Here is a 10,308-nt window from a genome sequence, read left to right as displayed (position 1 = left end):
GCACCCTGATCTTGAACTGCCAGCCTCTAAAACTGAGAAAATAAATGTCTGTGATTTAAGCCTCCTAGTCTATGGTATTTTGTCATAGTAGCCCAAACTAAGACATCTCTTCAATCAAGTGCCCAAGGTTAACATGACCAGTAATAAAACAAATTGATATCATGTAACCCCTGATATGACATGATAAGGGCACTTCAACCTCTGGGTATTCTTCCTAAAAAAATCATAACCCCAGTCTAATCATGGGAAAGCATCAGCAAACCCAAAGTGAGGAACTATCTACAAAATAACTTATCAGTCCTGTCAAAGTCCTAAAAAACAAAAAAAAGACTAAGAAATTGTCATAGACCAGAGGAGACTAAGGCAACACGACAATTAAATGCAACATGATATCCTGGATTGGATCCAGGAATGGAAAAAAAAAATAGCGGAAAAACTAGTGAAATGTAAATAAAAATCTGTTGTTTAGTTAACTGTATTTCCTCAATGTTAATTTCCTAGTTTTGATAAAGGTACCATAGTTTTATAAGATGGTAAATCATGAGAGGAAGATGTTAAGACTTTAGAGGAAGCTAAGTGAAGGTTATTGCATTTTCCATACAGTGTATCACTTCCGCAAATCTAAAATTATTGCAAAATAACAAGTTTTTAAACCATCAATGAAAAAAGTGCTGGAAACGACCTACTAAATTGATTGACAAAATTTTTGAAACAAATGACTACACCAAACATAGCCACCAGAGTGATTTTCCTAAAAAAAATCTGATTGTTACTTCCTTGTTTAAAGCTTTCTAAGGGTTTTTCTTGCCATCAAGGAAAAATACAAATTCTTTAACATGGCCTGTAAGATAGTGGAAGACAGAATAATCCCTCCTTCATCCCATATGTCCATTTCCCAATCCCTGGAACCTGTGAATATGCTAGGTTACATGGCAAAGGGGAGGTAAGGTTACAGATAGCATTAGGGTTGTTAATCAGCTGACCTTAGAAGAGGGAGAATATCCTAGATAATCCAGGTGAGCTCAGTGTAATCATGAGAGTCCTTAAAAGTGGCAGAGGGGCTTCCCTGGTGGCGCAGTGGTTGAGAGTCCGCCTGCTGATGCACGGGACACGGGTTCGTGCCCCGGTCCGGGAAGATCCCACATGCCGCGGAGCGGCTGGGCCCATGAGCCATGGCCGCTGAGCCTGTGCGTCCGGAGCCTGTGCCCCGCAACGGGAGAGGCTACAACAGTGAGAGGCCCGCGTACCGCAAAAAAAAAAAAAGGTGGCAGAGGGAAGCAGAAGAGAGTCAGAGGGAGACGTGACTACAGAAGACTCCTCTGAGAGATGCAATGTTGCTGACTTTGAAGATGGAAAGAGTGGGCCACAAGCCAAGGAATGTGGGTAGCCTCTAGAAGCTGAAAAAGACCTTTGCCTTTGCCTAGAGCCTCTAGAAGTGAATGCAGCCCTAATGACACCTTGATTTTAGCCCAGTTAGACTTCTAACCTACAGAAGATGAATTCATGTTGTTTTAAGCCACCAGTTTGTGGCAATTTGTTACATCAGCAAAGAGAAAACCAATGCAAAGACCCTTCATGATCTGACCCCTGCTTACCTCTCCCAACTCATTGCTTACCACTCCCCTTTCTCACAATGATTTCCTATAGGTATACCTTAATATACTGCGAGTCCTTACGTGGGTCCGCCAAAGTTTGATCAATAAATAAAATGTAATTCTGCTACAACTCAGAATGCCTACTGTTATGATGAAGTGACACAGAATGCTGACCTGGTAGGAAGAGGTATAACTTGCCACGAGAAAAGCAAAGGAGCCACAGCACAACATCAGGTAAGGTTGTATGCTGGAGCTTTGTCTCAAAAGGCCATCGAAGAGGTTTATTAGGGCAGAATACAACAGTTAAGTTGCCATATAAAGACTTCTGAAGAGGATCAAGTAAATCATGTGATATTTTTCTGAAACTTGCTTTTTAAAAATACACGTATTCAAAGCTTAATTCCTTCAAGAATGCCACCAAACGCAGTGGTTAAGAATCCGCCTGCCAACGCAGAGGACACGGGTTCAATCCCTGGTCCGGGAAGATCCCACATGCCGGGAAGATCCCACATGCCGCGGAGCAACTAAGTCCGTGCGCCACAACTACTTAGCCTGCTCTCTAGAGCCCACAAGCCACAGCTACTGAGCCCACGTGCCACAACTACTGAAGCCTGCGTGCCTAGAGCCCATGCTCCGCAACAAAAGAAGCCACCCCAATGAGAAGCCCGTGCACTGCAACAAAGAGCAGCCTCCACTCGCTGCAACTAGAGAAAGCCCGTGTGCAGCAACGAAGACCCCACGCAGCCAAATAATAAATAAAAATAAATTTAAAAAAAAGAATGTCACCAAAAACTCTGGCACTAAGGTAGCCATTAGTGTGAAAAGGCTGAAAATCACTATTCCACACTCTTACCATAGAAAATTTTTCTAAAGTCATGCTTGTTCACCCCTGACTGTTCACACAGTCTCTTCCCTCTACCTGGAAACTTCAAAAACTCCCTCTACTCCCTTCATCTGACCAACTCTTACTCATTCTTCAGTTCTCAGCTCAGCTCTTCCTCTAGAAGACATTCTCTAACCCTACAAGCAGATGCCTGCTTAATGCTGTACTACAGTATTTTGGACAGCGCTTTCCACATGGAACTCTAAGTGTACACTCTGTAAGTGAAAAACTTGGGCCTAGTTTGCTCTCAGCTCTATCATATCCTTAAGGCTTAGGAGAGTGACTGGCTTATGGAATCCATTACTATATTTTGAAAAAAATTAAGCCCCATAAATAATCCTCAAATATTTCTGTATCAGGCATTTACCTCATCACAATTATCAACAAGAACTATATGATACTGAAAGAGAAAGAATTCAAAACTTAATAGCTTCCACTATGTAAAGTCATTTATACGCTACTATGAGAACAAATATACAAGTCTGACTTTTTTTTTTACCTTGGCATTCTACACTTTTTACTCTGTAGTAGTTCAAGTATAAGAACATTTGAAACAAAAGGAAAGTAAAAACCTACTGTATTTCATTACATCTAAAGTGTTTTGACACTGCCACTTTTTCTTCCCTTCTCACCAGATGTATGAGTTTCCTACTGCAAGTATAACAAATTATACAAATTCAATGGCTTGAAATAACACAAATTTATTCTTTTAGAGTTCTCGAAGTCAGAAATCCAAAGTCAGTTTCACTGGGCTAATATCAAGGTATCATGGGCAAAGCTGGTTCCTTCCGAGGCCTGAGGACAGAATCCATTTCTTTGCCTTTTTCAGCTTCTAGTAACCACCTGCATTCCTGAGCTCATGGCCCCTTCCTCCAACTTCAAAGCACAACATCCTAACCTCTGCTCTATGGTCACATTACCTTCTCTGCAGGCTGACTCCTCCAGTTTCTAATAAGGATGGTTGTAATTATATCAGGACTGCCCAGATCCAGGATAATCTCCCCAACTCTAATCACAGCTGCAGAGGTTTCAGCTGGTCAGCCTGACTGATATTATCATATACAAGCTAGATACAGCCTGATTTTCTATAAGCATCTATGCCCTCCTTAGCAAGAGTAAATTATCACAAGATCCACCCAAGGGACAGATCTGCCTCAGTGACATAATCTCCTTTCAGAGATAAGAGTCTCACCGAAGGAAAACTCATTCTATTCCTGCTTTAAGCAAACTCGACATGAAAATCAAAATTTACAAATCAAATATTTTATGGAAAGTCTAGTCACTATACAAAAACCCATAGGCTCTTAATGTTTCCTCATCCCCCCCCAGTCCCACAGAGAAGCAACATTTTTAATGTATTTTTGTTTCATTAGTCGTTTCCTGAATTGAATTTCCAACTTTTTAAAAAAGTCAGATGAAAAGTTTTCATTATCTTTAAAAGATAATGAAAGGTCATCGGAGTACAAACTCCTCTATCCTATTGAGATACAATTCGTACTAATTGGGAGAAGGAGAATCAGATCTAAGAAGGTAATTCATTCATCACTGAGTAACCAAGAAGTCCGTCAATACTCAGCCAGTATGCACTTTAACAATCGTCCTTATCAAACTGTTAAAATGCTCTTGAACCAGCTTGTCAAAAGCCACAGTCCTGACCCTGACTCTCTGCTGCGCCCCACCATGCTGGCCCCTTGCCACACAGCCACTCACGACTTAGCAGCTAAAGGACTAATGCCTGGCACACTGCAGTCTGTCTGAATTCTGCTCTAGGGGCAAGGTTGGTGTCCATTCAGTGGTCAGTACATGCAGTACTGAGTACTAAATAGTTTGAATATACTACCCCTACCAATAAAGTATCAATAATATTACTAAAATACATTTTTAGTGAGCATAAAATGTATACACACACATACACCTCTAAAGAAATCTGCAATTAGAAACTCCAGTGATTTAAAAACTGGGGAGTCTCAATCACATCTAATTCCCCTGGATTATTCCTCCTGATGGAGGGCTAATAGCTACAAAGGTAACTGTTCCAGTCACTGCTGGCAGACACAGCCTATGCAACCATTTGGATGAAATCTCACTGCACTAAGTATAGGTTATTCCTGCCACTACATCAGTTGTCCTCTTTGGATGTCATGATAATGAGTGCTAAGAGTGAAGGGGCCAAAAGAAAATCAATATTGTTTGAAAACCTACTATATGCCAGGTACTTTACTTTCCTACATATAATCTTATATAATTCTCTCAAGTCCTGTGAAGTACCACTATTGTCATTTTACAAACAAACAAACAGGGACACGAAAGGTCACTAATTCATACAATTTCAAATAGTTGGGAAGTAGTGAAGAATCCAGGTATTGCAGGTTCCAAAGCCCATTTCACAGAAATACTAGGAAAAACAAGCAAGTTAGGACCTGGCCACTGCCTAGGCAAGGCATTTTACTAGTCCCTCCCCCCTCCCTACTTCATCTGCTTTTTCCTCAGTTCCTCTTACAGGCAGCTTTCAGCACACAATTTTAGAAAACTTAAAACCGATGAAACCCCTCTTCCCGCAAACCAGCTAGCAGAGGTAGTGGCCTATTAGAGGAAACCTTCCAAGAGCAGATTCGTGGGAGGGAGTGTAAAAAAATAATAGACAAGTTCACTTACTCCACTGAGTGCCTACTGCATGCTGCCACGGAATGTGATGAGGAAAACTCACGCGGTATCTGCCACATGAAGAATTTATATCCCGGTATTTTGAAGGGGACCCTCATTTGCTAAGCGTCTCATTTTGCTAAGCACCAGGTACTTTAAAAAATAGTACCTCATTTAATGTAATCTTCTCAACAACCCTACGAGGGAGGTATTATTATCCCCTGAAGTCCAGAGATGTTAAGTAATTTTCTCCACAAAACCCTGGGCTGTAACAGAGCCTACAGCCTTTTCACTAGCCCACACTTTCTGACGATTCTGAGTATGCTTAGCCTACTGGAAATAATAGTGGCTTCCCCAGGGCTGAATATAACGTGATCTGCTCTAACACGCAGTGCTGACTGTGAAGATACTCTCATTTCTAGGAAAGTCTGCTGAAGATTGGCTCAAAATCTGTTCTATTTCAACGTCTTTAGCATCTAATAAATACTTCAGGGTTTACAGATGAATCAGAAAGATGGAAGTTAGCTGAAATACTAGGATCAGTAGCAATGAATGTGATTTACAAAAATCAGTACAGATATAACCTCAGAAACTGAGGGGGAGGGAGTGGCATGGGAATGAAAATACAATAAAAATAACCAAAGCAATACAGCAACAACAATAAAAACTAAACCCAGATAAAAGACACTTGTTTATATATTTTTTAAGAGCCTTGAGATATCTATTAATCAACCTAGGGGGAAATTATGTGTGCAGAAAGCTATGTTATACCATGGCAGTATCTTCATGAGAGGACTTGATGCTTCTGGTTAGCTAGAAAGGAAGACTAGAAACCTGAGACACAGATACTATACTACTCTGATCAAAAGAAACTTACTTCAGACACAGTAGGGAGATTTGTATCATTTTAAATTTTGCATGTGCTCTCAAAGTTGAAGGGTTTCCTATATAACCTACCAGACAGTATTGCTGAGTGAATGGTATATTTATTTATAGCTTCCATAATGAATTCTCATAATTCCCATTACTATCTCATCTTCCTTGCATTATTAACAATTAAAATGATAAAACTGCCAGTAGTATCATTCTTGGAAAAGGCACATGGAAGGAAGAAAACACATTTTCATTTGAAAATGAGCACCACTTGCTTCCTAAACGTAGAATTAAAAAGCAGTGTTTTACTGGTAAATTTGGGTGACCCACCGCCCCCCAAAATTCTAAAAAGACCTCTTTCAATTTAAGTCGATTGGGGGAAATTATGGGGTTATGCCATCATTACCAGGATATTATTCACTCAGTCTTCCCTTGTTTGAGGACTCAGTTTTGGAAGGACTCTCAAAAGGCAGAGTAAAAGTTGAAAAATATTCAACTAATACTTCATATGAAAATACAAATAATTCTAAACCTCCCACATGGTGCTCAATGAAAAACTAAAGTACAGAAATATAACTTCAAGGAAGGAAGTTTAAAAAGAAATATTTCAAAGACTCAAAGAAGTCAAATTCTATCTTCAAATAAATGGGGGAAAGCATGTTAACAATTAAACATAGAAAATAAGGAAAAGTAATAAAGAAGGCCCGATTTCTGCCTCCCTACCCTTTCCAATATCAAAGTTTCTAATAAGAGACTTCTTAGAGTCTGGTAATAGAAAGAGATTGGACTTGGAACTAGAAGACTGTATTAGACTTCATTTAACAAATGTTTAATGAGACTATAACTTGTTCTAGGCCCTGAATATACAGCAGTGAACAGAAGGCAGGCTGCTACCCTCAAGAAGCTTATACAGGCATTGGTGAAAAACACCCACCCAAAACTTTCTGGATCTGTTCAATTAGAGAAGTGAACTAGGTGTTTTACAGACTGTGTTCCCAAAACACCTGGACCTCCACCTCTATTTTAACCACAACAGCTCTGCTTTTTTCTGATTTCTATAGCAGGGCTCTGCAGGAAAACAAATCTGTTTTTAAAAATGTTTGATAACCGCTCAACTAAGTGATCTCTAAGTACCATTCCAGTTTTACAACTCTGTCTTCTGTGATGCTTCAAACTCATACTTCTGACCTATTTCTTTTTCACCGTGCTGGAATTCCACAGAGATATATTAAAAGGCAAACTAGTTTACGTGGGGCTAAAGAATCAACCACAAACCTGAATGACTGCTTAATCGTTATCTATGGGTGCCAAATACCATATAGCAAAAATTACTTTTTTCTAAGATTAACAAACAAAACAAAAACAGATTTGATCTTGTTATTTACCTACTTAAGCTACTTACTTTTACAAAAACAAACAGAAATTAACTCTAGTTTTTTATCTTAATTTCTAAATTCCTTAGCATTTAAGGCCTTTCTGTAACTTGGCCCCTTTTAGGTATTCTTGGGTTTTCCCTCTCACCCAACACCCTTTCTGCCTCTTAGTTTCTAAATTTTGAGACTTCTGTTCATGTCCTTGAGACAGCCCTCCTCTCCTATCCATCCTTGTCAAATCCCTCAAGGTCATAACCAACTCAAATGTCACCAAAATACACGTCAATTTACAAGAAAAGCAGGGATTCTGTCTTTTCTACTAGGCTAACCTTGAGTTCCCAACTGGCAAGCATGCAAAAAATGTTGAAATGAATTATGTCAAAGTAACGATTATAAACAGCAGAAATCAAGCATCATCTATTTTTGGCTTCTAAATGTATTAACTGATTTGTTTTTACATATTTAACAGCCTGATCACAACTGATATCCTGCCATTCCTTGAGCGTTCACAAAATTTGTTAAGGCTGAGGTAAATACTTGCCACTCTAAAAACTGTACACTAAGACAATAATGCATACTCAGAAAATCAAGACACAATCCTTGGATCACTATTAATCATGGATTTAAAATATTCTAAAAGACTTGGGATCGCTTCCTAAATTATCATGTTCTAGTTCCTCCACACACAAAGCTATTCTAAAAACAAAACAAAAACAAGAATTTATATCAAGTTTACAAGAACAAAACCTGCTCACAAATAATATCTTCATGTATGTTCAGGACAGAAGTACAAAACCTACTACACTGTTCACATTCAAAACCCACAGAGTAAACAATGACCAGTGAAAGTAAAGCACGTAATACTGACAAGTATGGCTGATCCAAAGGATAAGGCTAAGCCATCACGTTTGACTTATGAAAAAAATTCAACTTCTGGTTCTCAGGATAAACGATAAACTGCAAGCTTGAAAAGCATCAGTTATAAAATTTAGATGCTGGCTGAACTGGTTTATAAAGTCTAGTAAGTTTTCATTTCACAGATTGGATAAAATAGGTCAGTCCAACAACCATTTTTAAAGAGTACCAGCAGACCTTGTTCTCTTTTACAGAGAACCAGACATATTCTTCTGAAGTATTCAGTCCATCACTTTCGAGAGTTCTCATCTAAAATGTTATCGTCTATAAAGGGAGGCCCCCTCTCCCCCGGCCCCAGCCACGAACACTCCAAATCTCAAGATGAGGGAATACTAGAGCCGATCATTTTTCAGCTGAAACTCGCGCATCCCCAAAGCCCGCGACCTTAGTATGAAAGCGCTTTCACGGTGCATTGGCTGCTGCCGGTATGAAGGCCTTGCCTCAAACAGGGCCAACTCTGGCACGTTTTTGTGTTTTTGAAAGTGAAGCTGGGGGGGGGGGGGAACACCCAGATCTAAAAGTATTCGTTTAAATCCGTTTGACACCTGCTCCCTTTCAAACACGACCAGCAAACTCCAAACGCTCGAGTAGCGGCCGCAGCAGCAATGACAGATCTTGAGGCCGAACTGGGTCAGGCTTACAGTTACACTTGTGTTGCATCTTTACACCCTTTGTCTACAAACTTGGGCACTAACTTCAGTTCCCTTCCAGGCAGCGTGCTCGCCGGGCCTCAGAAATCAGAGCAATTTTCCTGAGACAGGAAGGGCACAACCCTCCCAGCTCCATGGCTACACCAGCCTTCCACGGACCACGCACTCTGCGGCCTCGGCTTTTCGCCCGGTATCTGGGCGAAGGGGTCGCCCGTGGAAACTCCCCTGCGCCCGGGCTGGATAAAAGAGATTTCACGCGGTGTCTGGTCTCCCCCTTTTCTATGGCCCCTACTCGTCCCCGTGGTTTCGGGCCCGGGGTCACACTACAGACACAGCCCTGCTCCCTGATTCCCCGGGCCGGCCCCCGCGCCGGGCCGCCCCTCCCCCCAGCCCCCCGAAACCCCCCGGGGCCGACCCCCGCCGCGTGCCGCCCCCCACCCCGCCCCGGCAGCCGCCCGCCCTCCCACCGCCCTCCCTCCCGCCCCGCCCGATTCGGCCGCGCAGGCTGCCCCGCCAGCACTAGGCCCCGCGCTCCGCCCCGGCCGCCCTCCTCACCGTTCTGCTGGTGAGGCCCCGGGCCCGGGCCCGCGGGCGCGGCGGGTCCTGAGGCGGCGGCTCCGCCAAGCTTGGGCGGGATCCGGGAGCTGGCGGCCGGATGAGGTGACCCGGCGGGGGCCGACATGACGGCACTGCGGGCGGCGGCCGCGGCTCCGCTTCGGGTAGTTGGGCGGAGGGAAGGGAAGGGAAGGCGGAGCCGGAGCGGCGAGAGGAAGAGGAAAGAACGCGCCCGGCGTCACCGACAGAGTCACCCGGGACCGTGGCTGGAGTGCTCGCGCTCCGCCCTGGAGCCTAGCTCGGCCGCTGCGGGCGCCGGAACCCCTCCCGGCCCTGCCCCGCCGCCGCCTCGAGCCCCGAGACGCGGGACTCCCACCCCGCGGGTCGCTCCCGGCAGGCGCTGACTGTACGAGCCGCAGCGCCCCCTGCAGGCGGAGTCCGGCGCGCCCAGGCCGGAGGCGGGGCGCGGGGCGGCAGCCTCCCAGCCAGCCCTGCGACCTCGGTCCCGGGCGGACCTGCTGTCGCCTCGGGGCGAAAGGGGTAGACCAGGATAGACGGCGCTGGGCCCGCTCCCACGTGGGGCGGAGGCAGGAGCGCGGCGGGCCTGAGCCGGGCGGTGCGGTGCGGGGACGGGGTTCCAGAGCTGCGGGATGACCTCCGGAGACCAAGGCAGCGCCTGGCCGGCCTGACCCCGCTCACCCTTCCTCCGAAGAGGAACCCTGGGTTTGGCTTTTTTTTTTTTTTAATCTTGAGGTGTTTTCCCCCTTAATATTAAATCCTAAAGGAAATAGACATTCAAGCTCCCTGTCCGTAGGGAATTA

The 10,308-nt window shown here is 43.9% G+C and overlaps 1 protein-coding gene across 8 annotated transcripts in view; it reads right to left on the bottom strand.

Moving 5' to 3' along the window:
- Nucleotides 1-9,874, bottom strand: part of SEC24B (SEC24 homolog B, COPII coat complex component) — a 94,943-nt gene extending 85,069 nt beyond the window's left edge. For 5 of the 8 annotated variants that reach the window (XM_029235378.1, XM_029235381.1, XM_029235383.1 and 2 more), the window contains exon 1: nt 9,488-9,874. In XM_029235378.1, the coding sequence (XP_029091211.1) occupies nt 9,488-9,614 (127 nt within the window). In that variant the 5' untranslated portion in view covers nt 9,615-9,874. The remainder of the gene's footprint in view (nt 1-9,487) is intronic. The other 3 variants (XM_029235377.1, XM_029235379.1, XM_029235380.1) reach the window with 1 other exon arrangement.
- Between the last annotated feature and the right edge of the window lie 434 nt (nt 9,875-10,308).

Source organism: Monodon monoceros, unplaced genomic scaffold (assembly GCF_005190385.1).
Source record: "Monodon monoceros isolate NGI ecotype Baffin Bay Population unplaced genomic scaffold, NGI_Narwhal_1 Super_Scaffold_20, whole genome shotgun sequence".
Taxonomy (NCBI): Eukaryota; Metazoa; Chordata; class Mammalia; order Artiodactyla; family Monodontidae; genus Monodon; species Monodon monoceros.
This window is presented reverse-complemented; position numbering and strand designations above follow the sequence as displayed.